Genomic DNA, 20,203 nt, shown 5'->3' with positions numbered 1-20,203 from the left:
TTTTTTCCTTTTAAAATTTAATACTTATAAATCCAGATTTCATTTGGGGAATATTGATGGTCCTTGTGTCAAGAGTGTCTGTAGTTATTCCAAAACATGCTTTATTTCTATTATACTTCTTAATCACAGGAAATGGAATGTCATAAGAATGAAAATGGAATGGAATCACAGGAACGGAAATTTGCATGCAGTATGGTTGTTTGTACAGTAAACATTTAAACATACACATCAATACACTACAGAGAAGAAAGTCCCCATGACTTAAAGGACCAAAAATCCCCACTGTAAATCAGCAGGCAGTTCACCTGGAGGGAAAACAGAACAACTCTTTCATACAGTGAAACTCTTTCATACAGAAATAAATTAGAAGGTAGCTATTTCTTAGTTAGAGATCATGCAGGGAGAGACAATTATTTGTTTGAGAACCTTGCAATTTATTTTAAATTTGAGTTTCAAAGTTGAATTTTTTTTTTAAGATTGATAAAAGTGATGATATGGATTTCTAAAAATTAATATTTAAAATCTTCAATCTGCTGTTTGTTTTGCTTTCTGACAGCTCTGGTTCAACCAATGCAAATGCACAAGTGGTTGTAATTTTTGCTAGCTTTAGAATTTTTTTGTGCTGTTATGGCTCTTGACACTGAAGCATTAACATTTTGCCTTTTAAAAAATAAAGCAATTAAACAGTGTTTTAAAATGGATTTTAAAGCTTCCATTCATCAGATATTTTGATTAAATACTGGTTTAGTATCGCAGAGTTGCCCATAAAGATTGTGGAATCTCCATCCTTGGAGGTACTCACAGAATCACAGAATGGGTGAAGTTGGAAGGGAGCAGTGGGACACCTGATCCAACCTTCCTGCTCAAGAAGGTCATCCTGGAGCACATGGCACAGAATTGTGTACAGAGAGTTCTTGAATATCTCCAGTGAGGACTCCACAATCTCTCTGGGCAATCTGTTCCAGTGCTTGGTCACCCATATGATAAAGAAGTTCTTCCTCATATTCAGACGGAACCTCCTGGGCATCATTTTCTGGCCATTGCCTCTTGTGCCATTGCTTGGCACCAGTGAGAAGTAGCCTGGCTTCATCCTCTTGATACCCTCCCTTCAGATACTTGCATTGATAAGGTCCCCTCTCGGTCTTCTCTTCTGGAGGCTGAACAGGCCCAGCTCCCTCAGCCTGTCCTTGTAAGAGAGGTGCTCCAGTCCCCAGTCATCCTTGTAGCCCTCAGTGGGACCCTTTCCAGTAGCTCTGTGTCTCTCTTGTACTGAGGAGCCCAGAACTGGACACAGCATTCCAGATGTGGCACCACTGGAGCTGAGTAGAGTGGCAGGATCACCTCCCTTGACCTGCTGGCAGTGCTCTTCCTGATGCACCCCAGGATATTGTTAGTCTTCATGGCCACAAAGGCACACTGCTGGTTCATTGATAGCTTGTCCACCAGGACCCTTGGGTCCTTCTTTGAAGAACTGCTTTCCAGCAGGTCATCCCCCAGCCTGTCCTGGTGCCTGGGGTTCTCCCTCCCCAGGTGCAAGACCCTGCATTTGCCTTTGTTGAATTTCAGACAGTTCTCTGTTCATCTCTTCAACCTAAGTTCTTCTGAAGGGCAGCACAACCCTCTGGGATATTGGCCACTCCTCACAGCATTGTGTTGTCAGGAAACTTACTAAGGAGGCATCTACCCCTTCATCCAAGTCATTGATGAACAAGTTAAAAAATACTGACTCCAGTATTGAATCTTGGGGTACCCCACTAGTGACAAGCCTCTAACTAGACCCTGTGCCACTGATTATGACCCTCTGGGGACTTAACATTCAGCCAGTTCTCAATCCCCCTCACTGTCTACCCATCCAGTCCCCCCTTCTTCAGATTGTCTATGAGGATGTTGTGAGAGACAGTGTTGAAAGCCTTGCTGAACTCAAGGGAGACAATATCCACTGGTCTCCCCTCATCCGTCCAGGTAGTTGTTTCATCACAGAAGGCAATCAGGTTGGTCAAGGATGATTTACCTTTCGTGAATCCTTGCTGACTACTCCTTCTTGTCATCCATGTGGATAGAGATAGCCTCAGAATGAGGTGCTCCGTCCAGGGGTTGAGGTGAGGCTGACTGGCTGGTAGTTCCCTGGGTCTTCCTTCCTGCCCTTTTTGAAGGCTGGGGTGACATTTGCTTTCTTCCAGTTGTCTCTTGTGATCACTAAAATCTTCCAAAGAAGATTATGAGCAGGCTAGCTGTGGTGCCAGCTCCCAGTTCCCTCAGCACTCATGGATTCATCCCATTAGGGCCCATGAACGTGTGGATGTCAAGTTTGCCTAGGTGTTCTCTAACCCAGTCCTCCTTGACCAAGGGAAAATCTTCCTTCTGACATTTCTTTACCCTGGTCTTCTGGGTCAGAGATTACTGAGGGGGTATTCAAACCTCAACTGGCCAAGGCCCTGAGCAACCTGATCTAGCTGACCCTTCTTTGGCTGGTGGCTGGACCACATGACAACCAGATGTCCTTTTCATCACAAATTATTCTGTAGCTCTCTGAAACAGGTTCGTTTAAAAAAGATATAATAACTCCTGGCTACTGAAGCACACTGCAGCCTCTCTGTTTTGCTGTTTTAAGTGGCTTATGTGGAACTTCAGCTGCAGATATAATGCAAAAATGCATTTTTATTTGTCCATTTTTTATTTTAATACTGGACTTAAATGAGCAGGAGATGATACTGTTAGAACTGAACAATAGCTTCGAGTGAGTTCTGATATGTATTTGGATACCTTTTGATAGTCAAATCACTGGCTAAACACTTCAGATTTGTTCATGGGGTATGAATGGTCTTTATTGTCTGAATTGGGCAATCTGACTACAGATGAGACTTGAGGCAGTGACATTGTAGTAGATGAATGGGTGATGAGACCTAGCAAGGAAAGAGGAAAAACACTGTTCACTGAGCATATGTGAGTTTGTTCATTGAGCATATGAGTTTGTGAACCATAAATAGTTGCAAAAAGGAAGTACAGGGTATGTGTAAAAAGGCAGTGGCAAACAGGATACCATGTCTCATGCCATCAAAGAATCAGTAGAAGCACAGTAGGCAATCTTCCAGTCAGCTGCCCGCACTGTATAATCAAACATGCACTCTGTCAGAAAAGCATCTGGTATTAGTTGCCAAGTCATATTGACATCAATATATAGTATGATTGTGAAAACATCAAGTAGCATGTGGAGTTCTCTTACTATATCTACACTAATATGGTAGTCTGTGTTTTCCAAGTCATAGCAAAAATTAAGTGTGCATCTCTGGCTTGGGCTGTTTAGAGGGTATTTGTACTTTCATGAACTTCTGAGGCAAGCTTGTAGCCTTTAATCTCTGAAACAGACAAGGAAATGCAAATGGCCTGGTTATAGACCTTACTATATTCCTAATTGGATGGATGAGATTTTTAGTTTCATTGCTGTGGGTTCCTTTGCCATTTATAATGCCAATAATTAAACATTGTATTTAGTCCTAAACTGCTATTCTTTTCACTTGATGTTTGGACATAAGCCAACAATGTGTGTCTGCAGCCCAGAAAGCCAGCTTTATCCAGGAGTGCATCATCAGCAGTGTGGTCAGCAGGTTGAGGGAGGTGATTCTGCCCACTCTGGTGGGTCTCCACCTGCTGTGGATTAAGTGCTGTATCCAGCTCTGTGGTCCCCAGCACAGGAAGGACATGGACCTGTTGGACTGAGTCCAGAGGAGGGACAACAAGATGATTAGAGGGTCGGAGCACATCTCCTATGAGGAACGGCTAAGAGAATTGGGATTGTTCAGCCTGAAAAAGAGAAGCCTTCGGGGTGACCTAATTATGGCCTTCCAGTCCCTGAAGGGACCCTACAAGAAAGAGGGAGAGGGACTTTTTACAAGGGTATGTAGTGATGAGACAAGGGGGGAATGGTTTTAAACTGAAAGAGAGTAGGTTTAGATTAGATGTGAGGAAGAAATTCTTTACTGTGAGGGTGGTAAGACACTGGAACAGGTTACCCAGAGAAGTTGTGGATGCACCATTCCTAGAAGTGTTCAAGGCAAGGCTGGATGGAGCTTTAAGCAATGTGGTCTAGTGAAAAGTGTCCCTGCCCGTGGCAGAGGGGTTGGAATGGGATGATCTTTAAGGTCCCTTCTAACCCAAACCATTCTATGATTCTATGTTTGATTTTCTTGAACTGGAATATTTCTTTAGGGCCCCAACCAAAGAGGGTTTACAAGACATAGAGCTGGGGGAGCAAGATGCATTTTTCCTTTAAAGTGGCTAATGTATGATAACAAACTAAAATAAAATTACAGTGGCATAATCAAAGGACAGTCTGCAACTTTCATATGTTAACAAGTTGAAGTAAAGATTGTGTGGAGCCTGGCTGCATCAAAAGGAATTTGAGACTGATTTTATACTAGCTAAGTTTTTGTTCTCTCTTACCTTGCATCAGGTAAGAATGTGCCATTTTTCTCTAACAAAGGCAAGTCGGAGTCCAACTAAACATAGCTTTTGGTTAATGGTGATGGGTTCCTAATCTAATCCACACAATATCAGTGTCTTGCTCCGGGGAAATTCTGAAGGTGGGATGAGAAGGAAAGAGGAAGAAGATGAGCATCTGATTTCTCTGCAGAGACAGGTGACAGAGATGTTTTGGGAATATCTTTATTTCTCTGAAAAGCAGAGTGGTTACTACTAGGAAAAGACAATCTTCATTTCCTCTTGTTTGCTGGCAAGACAGGCTTTTTTCTTCATTCTGGTTGCCTTCTTTGTAGAAAATCTGGCAAAAAGCAGGTGTGATCTTCAATGACATGTGGCAATGTGCCTCAGGCTGTGTCAGTGGGAAGCATCCTAAATGAAAGACTTCAAGTAGAAGGACAGGACCTCACCCTTAACAAATAGACTTTCCCTCCCACTGCCTTGAGAGCAGAATTTTGCTTCTGGAGAATGCTGGCAGACAATATCCAAGCTGACTGGGATGGGGCTTGAAGATACAAATGAACAATGAGGCTGTCCTGGGGGCACTGACTTTGCCTGGAGAAAATTCTCATAGTACATTAGGACTTGAAGTTACGAGTTTTATGAATTTGAGGCTAACTGGGGTCAGTCTTTCTGTTTGTAAGTTAAATCCAACTTGCTCTTTCACCACTGATTCCCTGGGATCAGTGGGTGCTGTATTTGTAAAGGTGAAACTATTGACTATGTTGAGAGATGGGAAGAGGTCTGCACTTTTGTCTTTGCTCTCTCTGTGAAGTCTTCTTGCTTCAGAACAAGCTATCCCTGTGGGTAACACCAACTGCAGGGCATTAGGATCTGTGCAACAGGAGACTTGCCCCTTTCATTTCCTCGGGACCCTTTTTTCCTATGTCTTTATTCTTCACTCATGTCGGCTCTTCCTGAGATCTTCCTGGCTCTCAGCTGTGCAACCTTGCTCTCACTTTTTCCTGCTTTCTTGCTTAAAATGTGGGATTCCACACTGTTTGGGTTTCCCAGGTCAGCAGAGCTGCTGTGCCTGGCTGGCATGGGCTGAACAAGAAGCCAGAACTCAATGTGCACAGGAAAGGCAACCTCATGGCCCCAAGGAGTCAGCTCCCACCTTTGCTTGTGGCGCTGGGATGAGCTGGAAGGTGGCTCCCAGTCAGAGACTGGCTCCAGCAAGGTGGCTCCCAGCTTGTTCTGCACACAGGCAAACACAAAGCTGTGCTGATTTTCTCAACCCCAGGCACCAGCCATGCTTGGGAACTGTATTGCAGTTCTGCTGCTCACAGAGACAGACAGGAGCTCGTGGTTTGGACTCCTGGTCTTTCTTCCACAAAGCGTGAAGGGAACAGAGCAGCTCATGGCCCAGCCTGTGGGTAGGGAGTGTCTCCTGGGAACCAGCTCTCTGTGCCCATAGGAACTAGCAGGAGACAAGAACTGGCTCTTGGCTGGTGTTGCTGGAGGAGTTGTACAGCAATTAAGAAGGTGTATAGCAGCTGGGAACCTCTGGCCTTGAACTTGTCTTTGGAACATATCTTTGCTCTGTATTTTTGGCAGAGACGAGACTATCACATTGAAGTGGGCACTCTCATTTGAGACAAGTACTTCCTCAGATCTCATTGCTATCTCATTGCTGTTTTCATTATTTAAATATACACGCTGTATGGTCCTTATTACTGTACAGGTTGGTGTGTATGGAATAGTTGCTTCTTCACTAAAACTGCTGAGTGATACTGGTCTGCAGAGTGTTTTATAAACCAGCTATGACTACTAACCTGAACTAAACTTTGAAGCTTGCATTTTGGTATGATCAAACATACTTGTTGCACTGCCCCCCTCCTTGTAGAAGATATTTAGGGTTAAAGTCTGCTAGTGCTGGAGGTGATGATAAGATTTTGTTCCAGCCTGCCATGTCTCCCCCATCCCCTGTCCCACATGTTACTGTTCCTGTAACTAACTACAGAAAAGTGGATCTTGAAATAATTGTATTTTTGTACAGTTGATTTGTTTGAATGTGGAGAACTCTGAGAATAATTCAAATGGCTGAATTATAGTGACACAAAACTTTCATTGTTAGCAGCTTGAAAAGATTGTGCTGAAAATCGGCTAGCTTTAGTCATCTTTTTATAAATTGTCTTTTAATTTTAATCTTTTCTTGCTTGGCTTTTAAACTTGAAATATATGCGTTTCTTCTAATCAAATGCTGTGTGTATAAAACTTCACAAATAAAAAGATTATTCAGAAACTGTTTGTGAGGGTGATGGCTTTGATGGTTTTGGTAAACAAAAAAAAATAAGTTTGCTTTACAATATGTTAGTAATTTATAAGAGCAGTATTGCTTTCCTGTTACAAAATATCGTATTTGTTTATATGCTTGTCTCTATTGTTGTTTTATTTTATTATTAAATGAACATTTTTCTTTTCTTCCCAGAGGATGCTAAGCAAGTTTTTGGCCAGACCACAATTCATCAGCACATTCCGTTTAACTGGAATTCAGAGTTCATACAGCTGCATTTTGGAAAGGATAGAAAAAGACACCTAACATATGCGGAGTTCACTCAGTTTTTACTGGTGGGTCTAATACAATACAGTTTCTCAAGAGTAATAAGAAGGATGCAAGAAGTATTTGCAAACTTGCCAAATACTGTGCTGTTAGGAAAGTTGAAATATAGACCAAATGTAGGCTTTTACAGTCAGAGTGCTGGATGTGTATGGTATGTTGATAAATAGGATATGCTATTGGTAAAATTGGTGTTTCAGGCTAGCTGGAGGTTTTCTCCTTTTTCTTTGTTTTTGGCACCTGAATGCAGAAGGTGATTTTTTTCTACACTGTTGTGTAGACAGAGACATGAAATTAAAATCCTAGACTTTTATGTCTGAAAATCTCCTGTTTATTTAAATCTATGAGTCAAAGAATGCTACTGAACATTTTGGACTCACTTGCTAGACTAGTATTAAGAAGTACTTTTGTCTGTAAACAGCATGTGTACCAAACATATATTTAATTCAGAGCTGATATCCAATAAAAATGTTTTTTTGCAAGCCATTTCCACACACTCTCAGATAGGGCAATGCTACTTAGTTTGCTTGTGGTATATAGAGAGTAAAATGCTATTTTTTTGCAAGGAATTCTTGCCTGTTCATACTTGTGGATACTTTGTTACAGGAAGTAAAATATTATGCTAATAAAAAATAGACTATCTGTATTTCAACAGCACTGTTAAAAATAGTTTTCAGTAGGAAAAGTGATCCTTGAAATGGTGAAACACGTGAGTTTTTATTTGAATGCCTCCTGAATATTTAATTAATACCTGTATTAGTATTTACTCTAGAGAGTTTTAAAATGGGAACCTGCTTCAAGATTGCAAGGTTTCTTTTTTTCTTGTTTACACAAGTATGTTAGTTCACAGTAGGAGGTGGTATCATTTTGATGAGGAATAATTAAGATAATGCTATTGAGACAAATGTTTCAAATTGACTTTGTAGAACGGAGCCTAATTAACTTTGTATGAAGGGGACGTCAGGTATCACATGATTAAATTGTATTTCCTCAGGTTGACTATTGTAACTCCTAAGTAGCTAAGGCACAGACTGGTTTTCTGATAGAATAAGGAATTAGAATATCTTCCCAGCTTTCTAGCTTTGGAAATGAATCCCAACTACTAGGCTTTCTCATCCTGCGAAGGGGTGTTTCTCTCTACTATCTGAAAGGACTTTTTTTGGATGTGATCATATTTTGGGGCTAGCTGTATTTCATTTTGGTGTGTCTTGCCATTGCTTCCTTTTTTTTTTAAACTGCAAAAGTGAATCTTATCTAGTTTCAGGGCAGAGTAAAAGGTTATGTTGGAACATGTCAGTGATCCTCGTAAGCCAGACAACCCTTTTGGTGATCATCTGTGTAGGACAAGAAAGAGGGAGGAAGAACATAAACCTGGGGAATGAGGATGATAATTCTGAGTGTCCTTTAGAGAGAGGTGAGATGCACTCAGGATAAGTTCTAAGGCTGCTAATAAAGATGCTCAGGCAGCAAGGACTTTCAAATAAATTAATTCTCCTAAGATTGTTGAAGATGCCCTCTATCAGTACAGTCTGTTAGGATGTTCAATCAGTCCCAGAAACTGGGTACATCTTTTTACTTGCTTTCTTTAAATCTTTGAATCACATAAGTTTCCCTGCTAATTCTTGCCTTGCGGCATTTTATTATAGATGCAGAAGTTTGGGCGCAGAAATGGTTCTCAGCACAAGTTGGAGAGTTAGTGTTCACAGGCATAGAAGTCTTCCTTTAAGCTCTGTAACCTTTGGTATTCCGCCTTTCCTTCTGACATTCTGCCTGTGCGTGAGTCAGTATTCTTGGTCTGGTGTCTAGACCTTGGACCTTAGACAACAGGAGACCACAGGGGATAGCAAATTACCTTTCTGCATTCCTGATGTGTGAATGCACTTTACATTGCACTTAATGTGGACCTGACGGTTCTGTATGGTGCTTCAGATACTGCTTTGTAAGTACAATGCAGTTTGCAAATTTTAATGTAATAATCTAGCTAGATTCAAATGCTTTTACATTCATGTTCGATACCTGTTGCAGCATTTGAGCTAATCATTGCTTCTGGCAATGCTGAAGGTACTTGGAAAACAAAATTAGTATGTTTTATCCATGCACGAGATGGATCTCTTGTGGCTTTAAATAAGAAGAGTTTGTATGGGATTCTGAATATTTATATCCTGCCAGCACTTTTTCTGTCTGCAGTAACAGAGATGCCTGAAAGTATAGTCTCCAAATTCCTTGGCTCTAATACAGTTAACAATCTATTTGCATCAACTTAGAGCTCAAGGTATGTTGTTTTACCTTGCTTCTCATTTTGCTAGCTTAAAATTAGCTCATGTATCTGCAGTATATATCCCTCTCATCTGTTTGGATATGGTCATGTTCCATCATCACTTAAGTGGCACGTCTGCCTTATGAAGAGCAACATCAGCCCCTTTCTCAGTGTGTAAAATCTATTCCACAGGATGAACTTTAACATATGCTTATATGTGGGCCTGGTAAATCCATTTCCACATTGTCTGGGAATTTATTGATGCCCAGTGTATTAGTTGATGAAGTAGTACTCTCTATAATTGAACCCTGGGATCTACTCCAGTGGCAAGGATTGTGCTGTACCTGGTGACTTGTAGATCCATTGGGATGGAACGCAAACATAAATTTCTACCTAAGTGGAAAGTAGAGAAGCTTTTAATGAGCGATAAATGGAAGCTGAGGTGAAATCTCTAGATAGGATATAATTTCATTAAAATTCTGGTGCCAGCATGCCTGCCATGATGTACAAATTAATTTTTCACAAAGTCATATGCTACCTAGGGGAATTCTAGACTTTCAACATCAAGGAAGAAGCTCGTTTTCTATGTATATCTCAGTTTACAGAAAGTCTAGTTGGAGAAGGTTCTTTAGGATGTGTGATTTGTATTGCAAAGTAATGAGGACTGTGTTTCTTTAAACCTTAATCTGTAAACAGTAAACAGTATGGGACTGAAATAGGTGAAACAATAAAACAATGAAACAATAAAAATTGTTGCAGCTCAGCAACTCTGAAGACTACAGCTTTGCTTTATTGTTTTTCAGTTTATTTTTAAGGTGAGGTTTTTTAATATTAGCTGCATACACACAACACAGGTGATGTTACAAACATCTCATAAAGAATTCCCTGATAAATTGCTGGTAGCTACTGAGCCTCATTTTGAAACGTCTCGGCATTCAGATGTGAAGGCTGAAGGGATAGTCTTTCTTTTGAGGTAAACACTTCAAGAAGTTTAGTACATTGTTATGCATAGTGCCGTGATTAGAAAAGTGACATGTCTGGCTTGTTTGTGACAGAATTTATAGGTGAAATTTAGTTTTGAGACTGTGTTACAGTGTAGTGGTCTGCATGTTCTTGTATGCCATGCTGCCATCCATGGTCATGGTTTGGAAATGTCAGCTGGCTTTAAGATCCCTTTGCTTCTTTCCACTTGGTATAAGTGGAAAACGTGTAGCATTGCTCAAAATAACTGTAGCCTAAAAGGTCTCTACCCTTCTGAGAAGGTAGAGTCAATCTTCTCTATCTATTTGCAGTATGCTTGAACCATTTGAACTGGAACTTAGATTCTGAACTAAGGAGGAAGTGTGAATAGGGAGTTCCAGAAGACTGACATTATCCCATTTGGAGTTTTGTCTTTCTGTCTGTCTGCAGCTAAATGGCTTTTTTCTGGTTGACAAAAAGATGAGCAAATGGCAGCACTGAGTCCTTGACCAGATGTTTTAACCAAGCGGGATAATTCTTTCTAGTGGGTTCCACCTGTACCAAGAAGATTGAAGAGAATCATGTTAGCAAGGAGAAGAGGTGTTGTTTTGGCTAGTGCTCTACTGTAGTACTAGTAGCCTTTTTGCAATTAGCTGAGTGATGATGAGAAACATGCACTTAACTTGTCTCTTTGGAGTGTGAGCCCTACTTTGCTCTGTGGCTGAGATGTTATTGTCAGCCAAGGTCCCACCGATGGCATACATATCTCCAAACTCACTGAGGGGTCTACAGGATGGTAACAGACTGGACTTCCGCAAATGATGTACGCGTTGTTTTACTGCATCTTAATGCTGGATTCAAGCATAAAAACTACCAGCAGTTTCAGTGGTTAAAGCAAATAGAATGAGGGAAGGAGAAGAAAGCAATAATCAGAGTTTCCCATATAATCCTGTTGCTAAATTAAATTTATTTTTTCTTTGGTGATGCTTCCATTTAATGACAAACACCTACCAGGTGACGAGTATTTAGGATACAAGAGTTTTTATACCTAACTCCTCTTCAGAACTCTCTGCCTCCAAAGTAGCTGCTTGCCTTAAGCTGACAAAGTCTTTTTGTGTTCATGTGCTCATCCATCATAAACCTTCCAAAATTGCTTGCTTCCAAATTTCTGTTCAAATTATAGTCTCAAATGAATTGAAGTAAGAGCTTACATGGCTGTATCTAGCCAGAGTATTATTGCTGAATTGTAACACCTCCAGGTAGGGGTCTGTAATGTAAAAGAAATGTGGCAGAACAGAAATTGTACCACTTCGAATTATAACCCCCACAAGCATTTCCCATCAAAAGAAGAAATTTCTGAATAATTTTGTGAGTGAAATATGGATCAGTCCTTTCCCTGCACTCCATTCCTTCTTCTGCCTAATGTAGTAGGAGGTTTTCATTGTACCTTTCAGGTCATGGTACAGTGTTCTAATTAGAAATTAGAACCAAAATCGGGGGAGTCAGGAAGCAAATGAAAAGACGATCATGGTTTGAGTGGCAGCATGAGCTGAATGAATGGAAGGAGGGAGGGAGAGGCAGATGCAGGTCTCTGGCAGGTCTGATCCTACTCTGTCTGAATTTGCCTTTTGCCTTTCACTCTTAATTTCCTTGAAGGCTGCTGTGAGACAAATACAGGCGATCACATTCACTATGAATACAACATGATGGTGGTTCTTGACTAGCCTGAGTCTTGGATTAACATGTCTTTTAAGGCATATATTTGCAAATATAATGGAAATAATTGGATAATGTCGTGGTCCACCACAAGACTTGCTTAGTATTGCTGACGTGTTTTTGCTCTGATTCCATTTTCTGAGTAACTGATTATGAACATGTATTCAGACTTAGCGCTATATTTCCAATGAAGAATTTAGATTATTCTTCTCTAGAAATTGGATTTTTATAATCCCTGCAGTTTAAAGGGAGGACATGACAATGATTTGTTTTCCTCCGTTCAGCTGAGAAATACAGATTGGGAACTCGAACTACATACCAAGAGATATATTTCTGTTTTTTGCAAACCTGCAGAACTGGACAAAAGTTCACATGTATTATCAAGTTACTGTCTGTGCTTGGTTGTTTCTTTTAAATGAGAGTAAAGAAAAGTAGTCTAACAGTAATTTAAGAAGAAGGGTGAAGGTCACGGTAGGAAAGATACAGCTTTGAGAGATTAAATGCCTTTTTTCTCCTTTTTTTCTCTCAGTGGTACATTTGAATCACAAAATGAGATTATTGGGAGGTTGTATCAGATAATGCTTATGCCCGTTACTACTGTTGAAATATTGAGAACTGATCTTTAATCAGTCTCAATACAAGGAGTTCTAAATTAAACTGCTGGTGTCTTTTGTAGACAAAAAACTTTATGTTTTAAATGGGGATGCTTTTTGAGGGAATGCTTTCCAGATTAGTTGGTTTCTACATGGAAATCTCTGATGATTGCATTGTCCTCATTCAAGGAGTAGCAAGCGCTTTTACAGAAAGTATTTTGACCTGCTGTGACACATTCAATAAACTGGATAATGCACATCATGGAACACTTTAATGTTCATGAGTGGGAGATTATCTGCACTGGAGTGTTGATGTGTGTCCTCCATTTCTCAGTTAAATTAATTGCCCGACATAATGTCTAGAAGGCAAAGAAATCATGTTGTCATCCTAGATACTGAGTTCAATAATGGAGACCATATATGCTCCTGATAGAAAAGAAATTGAATACTTAGATGTACAATATCCAATTAAAATTAGATTAATTGTAGTCCTGTTTTGTTAAGTATGAGTGATCTTGTAGGACTGCATTATTTATATTAAATCAAGGTGTTAAGATGATGATTTTGAATTTAACCATTTTTTTCCCTGTATGTTTTCAGGAGATACAGTTAGAACATGCAAAACAAGCTTTTGTACAGAGAGACAATGCTCAGTCCGGAAGAGTCACAGCTATGGACTTCAGGGACATTATGGTCACTATCCGGCCGCACATGCTGACGCCATTTGTGGAAGAATGTCTAGTGGCTGTGAGTAGTTCTGGTATCCCAGCTGGCAAAGACCTGGAATACAGATGTGGGGTTCCTTTTTTATGTACCTTGACCACTCTATGTGATATGCAGTCTGTCTCAAGGATGCGTGTTTTAAATTCAGCTGTAGTTATCTACACATATGCAAGTTAACTCAAAGACAAAGCATGTAGATGGACCTTGATAATGGCCTAAAAATTAGCATTTTCCTGGCTATTTACAGTCACTCCATCATAGTAGACTGTGTCAGTATGTCCGAATGCCATTGCATCCCACTTAGGATATCCTCCTCAAAGAACTTGGTTTGTAATGTACATTCTAAGCTCCTGAGTGTCATTTCCAAGTGCCTTGGACAACTTACGAACAAGAACATTACCCAAAGGCATTCACCATATGTTGACTTGTTACACTTGACTGTATATTTTGTATCAGTTTAAAGTGCACAAACCGAATTAAATATTGCAATTCTGCAATTTCACTGAAGAAATTAAAAAAGGTACATTTGGCTTTGACCACAGTTTCTAATCTTAGGAACTTGTAGCAGCACTTTCCAAGTAATGCACAGGCTGGCCATATCCAGGTTTAAAGAAATCTGTTTTTCTTTGACTTGCAAGGAAGAATTCCAGGGAATTGTGTGAAGTGATGAGAATTGAAAAGTCTGACCGGAATTTTGGAAGATGCAAACAGCAAAACACATAGCCAGAAGACTTAGGGACTGACAGTGAGATCTGATACTTCCATGGTTCCCTCGCAGTCTTGTTATCAACTTTCTCAGGTCATATGCTCTCTCATAAAACATCAGATAAGATTTTTGATTTTCTCTCAAGGTCAGTTAAATTTTGGCAAGCTTATGCATTTTTTTTCTGAAATCTGCTTCATCACTGATCTTGTAATTTAAGTAGAGAATTAATCCAGTAATTTTTCTATGTGCATACCCAACACCACTTTAAAACAAAGGTTTAGGTTCAGTTCTCACCTGAGAATGAATAACTGTTTGAACCTTGTTCCCATTATGTTTGACTGCCTGATATAAGCCTGAGAGCTTATTGCTGGTTTTCCGTGACTTGAAATGCCTGTGAATTGAAATGTTTCAGTCAACCTTTTTCAGAATATGTTTTAATTTTGTTGAAATTTTCTGTATAGTAATATGCTTTACATGTAGAAGTAGATTTCCTCATTAGAAGAAATAAACCAATTTATGAAACATTTCCAAGTGAAGCAGTTCTGAAACTTGAACTTTGTAAATTACTACTAGTTATTTTGTTATAATCCTGCATATGTATTTGTTTAGATTTGTAGGACGGGGGATTTTTATATTCTGGTCATGATTAGTTTCAGTAACATAAGAATCTTTCATAGTTTTCTTTATGTTGCAGGTTTTTTAAAAAAGCAAGCCTGTGCTACTGTTGTTCTTGTAAAATAACATTTGAAAACCTTTATTTTGATATTTTTCTTAGTCTTGTAACAGTCTCCTTTCCTTTTTCTTCTTTTACTGTCTCTACTCCAGGCTGCTGGAGGTACCACTTCCCATCAGGTCAGCTTTTCCTATTTTAATGGATTTAATTCTCTCCTTAACAACATGGAGCTCATTAGAAAGATCTACAGTACTCTGGCTGGAAATAGAAAAGATGTGGAAGTCACTAAGGGTTGGTAGAAATGTTTACAGTCTGGAAGTCTTGGGCATTTGGTTGGGGTGGATGGAGGGAAAGACCTCATCTTTATGCTTTTAAATCAATGGGAAGGGGAAAAATCCTGTCTCATTAGCATTCCTTGGTTTTCCACTCAGTTTTGTACACTCCTGTTGCAGTCCACCCTCCAGGTTTTTCATTTCGTTTCAATCAGGAAAACATCCAAGTAAACTGGTGGTGGGGGCAGGGTGAGGAAAGTATGTAAAAGATATTTAAAAGTTTCAAAAACTTCCTAGGACTCCTGCCAAATTGGCAGCCTATTAAAGTGACCTTCAAGGGTAGTTGAAGAATTCCATAAACTTGTATTGGCGGCACAGTAAGCTGATCTACAAGCTTGGAACAAGATGTTATCTCCTATACCTAACCACTTTTATAGAGAATTCCCTGTGCAATGCCAGAGTTTCATTAATGTGGCCTACTGGGACTATGCATGAAAAGTTCCACATCCCTTGACTCCTGTTTTGGGGGGTTTTTTTTGTTTGCTTTTTATTTTATTTTTTCCTTCTGACCTGCAACTGATTGATACCGTATGTCAGATATTCTAAATCCTGCTGGCAGCACTAAGCTTTAAGACCAGAGAGCTGTACTTTCTTGCGTGAAGAACAGAGCATTTAAATCACACGTTTATGTAGTGGCAAAAACACTTTTGTGTTGGGTCAATTTTATTCCCCTTTTACCCCCTCCAGCCAGCCTCTTGTACTTTATACTAAAATATAGAGCAACCTCGGGGTGCTCTGGATTATTTCTTCTGGTTTGATTGCATTTTCTTTTCTGTTTTTATTCTGTTGCAGAGGAGTTTGTTCTGGCAGCTCAGAAATTTGGTCAGGTTACACCCATGGAAGTTGACATCTTGTTTCAGTTAGCAGATCTTTATGAGCCACGGGGGTAAGTGAAGAATTATCTATCTTCCTCTCTTTCCTTTCGTCCTCTCTAGTTCTTGGGAGGAGTGGAAAGTGATGTTGGGGAACAGGAGAGTGTAGTGTAGTGGCCACATGTGGGTAGCTTCTTGAGATCTGAAAAGCCATCTCTAAGCAAACACTAAGCTGAACTAATTTCCTCAGGCGCATGACGTTAGCTGATATTGAAAGAATTGCTCCTCTGGAGGAAGGGACATTGCCCTACAACCTGGCAGAGGCTCAGAGGCAGGTAAGAATAGAAGCTATTTTTTGTTTCCAATTCCAGGTAAATAGATAACCAGCTTTCTTCCGTGTTGTCATCTAAGTTGCTTTTCTCTTGTGCTTTGCAATATCTATGAGGAATACCATCTTGTTCGAATTTATTTTTAACCTGTGTTACGTTCTTTCCATCTCTTCTCTGTGCCCCTTTCTCTTGGGCTGTATTTTGATAGGTCAGATGTAATTTACTTTGGAAAGATAAAATGTATAGGAGTGTCATTCCACCATTCACTAAATATTAGGTGTATACTTAATTAAGGTGTTTATGTTTTGTGATTCTGTTGCTCTCTGTTCTTTTTAACGAGGAAAAGAGACTTCCTGCTTCAAATATGGATGGTAAAATTCAGTATCTAGCCAATTAAATGGCAGCCCTTGTTCTGAATATACATGCATGTTCTTGGCTTCAGAATGTTCTCTGCTTTGCCTTATGATCTGCTGAATATCAAAATAGGAGAGATTACGTGTAGACTAACATCACAGTTTTAGTAGAAGCATTATTATTCTTTGCATTTCTAAAACCTATGGGATATTTACTTTCAGTGGTATAACCACAAATGAACCTTTTTTTGTGTTTGAGGCAAAAAGAAATAGTAGTGTTCTTTAAATGTCAAACCTGTTGATCTTTTAGTTTTCATATTATTTTATCATATTTTAGATTTTCCTTGACACAAGTTTCTGTACAGATAGATTTAAAACTAACCCTTCTGTTTCTCTCTGTCTCTATTTTAAGGCAGTCTTAACTTTGTGTCTTGTGAGACCAAGGGTTTTTTTGTTGGTTTTCTTTTTTCCTGCTCTGGGTCTGTGCAGAGGCGCCAGTTTGACCACAATGAGTTGATGTAGGCTACATTTTTAGGACTACCAGGCCATAAGCCAGGCCTCTATGTGTGTGTGTGTACACATGCGTCTCTTTTGCCTCTCTTTTTTCTTCTCCTCCCTCCCCTACATGTGAACACCCCCACCACCACTCCAAGACAGTATCTGGGGTGGTGGTTTGTTTGTGCAGTGACTAAATGTTGATGATGCTGGGATGAATTCAGATGAGTTGGCTTCCAAAAGCTCACCATCTATTCCTAGAAGACTCCTAAAGGAGTTAAAAGCATTTGCATTGGGCTGAATATCAAGTAATGTAGGTTACAATAGGTGGCGGTAAAATGTAGCCAAAAATGTGGTGATGAAAGTAACACCTTCCTCAGTTTCTGCTTTGGGACCACTGTCATTGCTAGTATGATTTACGTTGTTCTAAGAGGCTAGAACATATGAACATGCTTAAATCTTACCATTTCTTTTGCGTATGTGTCCTACCTTTTCATTTTTCCCATCCAGTTCTTTCTTAATGTCAGCTGTTTGTTGCTGAGACTGAAAAGATTTTCAGTATGTTGATACCTTCAATTTATTTTCTGGCCAATTCCACCTACATTGGAATATTAACTAAAACCTTTTCAGGAAAATATATCCATATTTTTATTTTGTCCTTTTACTTGTAGTATCCTAAAAACAACATATTACAAAAAGTGATAGTAAGTATGGAAGGTTTATAGCCCCTGCAGAAGTTCTGTTTTCCTTATTATTTTCTTTCATCAGATAGCAATTTTAAATCTGGAGCACTTCTGAAATTTATTTTTCATTGGGTTGAATCTAGCACTCATAGACTGTGAACAAAATGAAATTGTGGGGGTGTTTTACGAAACTTTATTTTCCTTTAGCTAATACGTATGAACAGTGCTTGCACACTTGTTTTGATAGCCTGGGAAGTAATAAGTATACCTGGTTTTGGTGACAGTAGAAAGAAATTCCAAACTGGAGTTGCTTTTAGCTGCAGAAAATTAATGACTTAAGATGCAATATGTATGTCCTCATTTAGATCACATTTAGACCATTGATTTTAGAGTAGTATAATTTTGTTGTAGTATCAGTCTATTTTCTTTGTTATTCCCGTCTGAAGAGGCTGCGTTATATAGCACTTATAAATCAGTGAAAAAGAAATAATAATTGCAAACAAGATCTCCAGTGTGCTGTGGGATTTTTTTCCAGCTATCTGTATACTTAGATCTATCTGCTCACGAGATGTTCTCTTGTGAAATATGATGTTCTGATTATTTTTCTTGTCTTTCCTTTTGCTTTAAATCCTGCCCTGACAGAAAGCTTCAGGCGATGCGTCTCGACCTGTTCTCATCCAGATTGCAGAATCAGCGTACAGGTTTGCCCTTGGTTCAGTTGCTGGAGGTTAGTCATGGCTGAGCAAAAGAAGATTCATCTTTTCTGCTTGGGTTTTTTCTTCTTTGTCTTTGCCCCTCTTCCCCTTCTCCCTCTCATTTAATGTAGAAGGCTTCTCAGACTTGCCCTTGGAGCTGTGTCTAAGGGATGGGATGGCTATAAGATTGAATATCATATAAGATCATTTGGTCTGCAAGAGTTTTGGAATTTATGAGCCATTGGAGTTTCCAGGTGGTGTTGCTATCAGATTTGTCACCAAACAAGTTTCAGGAGAATGCAATTAACAGTGAGGTAGGGTCAGGAAGTACTTTTAGGTTAAAACTGTGAGAGGTATTTTAACATATCCAGAATGTATCATGGAGAAAAAAGATACAACTGATATGTTAGATGTAAATGTGAAAGATGACGGTTGCAGTCAAACACTGCAAATGCAAACTCATGTTTTCCAATACCTTGATTTTTATTTGCAGCTGTTGGAGCCACTGCAGTCTACCCAATTGATTTGGTAAAAACTCGAATGCAAAACCAGCGTTCTACAGGCTCTTTTGTGGGTGAACTTATGTATAAAAACAGCTTTGATTGCTTCAAGAAAGTGCTACGTTATGAAGGTTTCTTTGGGCTTTATAGAGGTAAGTTTAAAAGGTAATGATAAGATATTAATAAGAGTTTTGTGGCACTTTGGATTTTTAAGAATTTTTTGTTGAGACTTTAGCTTTGCCTAGTTTGTGCTTTTGCTTCTTCTCTGTTAGAGGAGAAGGGTTTGCAAACTTATTGATAATTAAAACTCCATTGTAATGAGATCATTTCTGTCCTGTCCCTTCTCATCTGCAATAGGGCAACAATAGCAAATTCCTACAGCAAAAATATACTGTTAGTCAAGTTTTCATTTCCTGAGCAGTCCTTAGTACCAACAGTGTTTTGTCCTGTTTGGTAAGAAGTTAGATCATCTGTGAGTATTTGTTGTATGGTTTTGGTTTGGGTTTTTTGTTGTTGTTGTTGTTTGTTTGTTTCAGAGTTCTTTCTTATCTGTCTTCTTTCTATTTAAAAAGAAAATATGGTACCTTGTTATTAACCAAATCTCTCTTTGTAGTATCTTTTAAACAAAAAAGGTCTGTCTGAACCATGTGTGTGTGTATGACTAATCACTGGAAATAGTCATCTTTATCAAGTTTTACGTGTACCTCTTCTTAGCTTGTCACTGTGGGGTCAACCAGAGCGATTTGCTGGGTTTAAACCCACTTAGCTTTATATATGTAACCAACATATGTAACCAAGTTACAAAGTTAGCTGTTTCAAGCTGCCTTTGTAGTCAATGGAGAAGGCCCCAACATCCCCTGACTCTGTTCAGGATGTAAATCATCCTCAGTTTGGGTATCTTAGATCTAAATGCCTGTAGTTAGATGGTGGCGTTTTTTTATTTATTTTTTCCTTGTCCCAGTTGTGGCATCAACTCTGTTAGTTCAGGTAACTCAGAAGGAGTCATAAAGAATCCAGCACTACTGCATGAGACTGCAGTTCTTCTCTGTCACAGAGTTAAAGTAAATTATATTTCTTGGTGTCCCAGTTATTGAGATCTTTTATCCCCCTCTGCCATGTCAATTGAGAAGAAGTTCAAACTTGAAATCTTTATTTAATTTTTAGTCAGAAAATTAATTTTTGCTTAGAAACTTTTTTCACTTTTGAAAATAAGAATATTGTAATGAAAGAAATTAATTTGTAAAAGCAGTTGAGTCTAGAATGAAGAACAGAGAATTTTGGTAAACTGTTCTAATGATCTTGCAAAACTATGTGCAAAAAAAAAAAATTAACAGTTTATA

The 20,203-nt window shown here is 39.2% G+C and overlaps 1 protein-coding gene across 3 annotated transcripts in view; it reads left to right on the top strand.

The window, feature by feature from the left end:
* The window catches only part of SLC25A13 (solute carrier family 25 member 13), a 101,426-nt gene that overhangs the window by 46,074 nt on the left and 35,149 nt on the right, over nucleotides 1-20,203 (top strand). For all 3 annotated transcript variants that reach the window (XM_027910804.1, XM_027910795.1, XM_027910788.1), the window contains 7 exons: nucleotides 6,908-7,047; nucleotides 13,163-13,309; nucleotides 14,817-14,955; nucleotides 15,789-15,882; nucleotides 16,059-16,143; nucleotides 18,311-18,395; nucleotides 18,857-19,015. In XM_027910804.1, the coding sequence (XP_027766605.1) occupies nucleotides 6,908-7,047; nucleotides 13,163-13,309; nucleotides 14,817-14,955; nucleotides 15,789-15,882; nucleotides 16,059-16,143; nucleotides 18,311-18,395; nucleotides 18,857-19,015 (849 nt within the window). The remainder of the gene's footprint in view (nucleotides 1-6,907; nucleotides 7,048-13,162; nucleotides 13,310-14,816; nucleotides 14,956-15,788; nucleotides 15,883-16,058; nucleotides 16,144-18,310; nucleotides 18,396-18,856; nucleotides 19,016-20,203) is intronic.

This window comes from Empidonax traillii, unplaced genomic scaffold, assembly GCF_003031625.1.
Source record: "Empidonax traillii isolate 1590-97213 ecotype Southwest subspecies unplaced genomic scaffold, ASM303162v1 scaffold30:size3273891, whole genome shotgun sequence".
Classification (NCBI taxonomy): domain Eukaryota; kingdom Metazoa; phylum Chordata; class Aves; order Passeriformes; family Tyrannidae; genus Empidonax; species Empidonax traillii.
The sequence above is the reverse complement of the archived record's forward strand: the minus strand, read 5'-3'. Positions and strand labels throughout refer to the sequence as shown.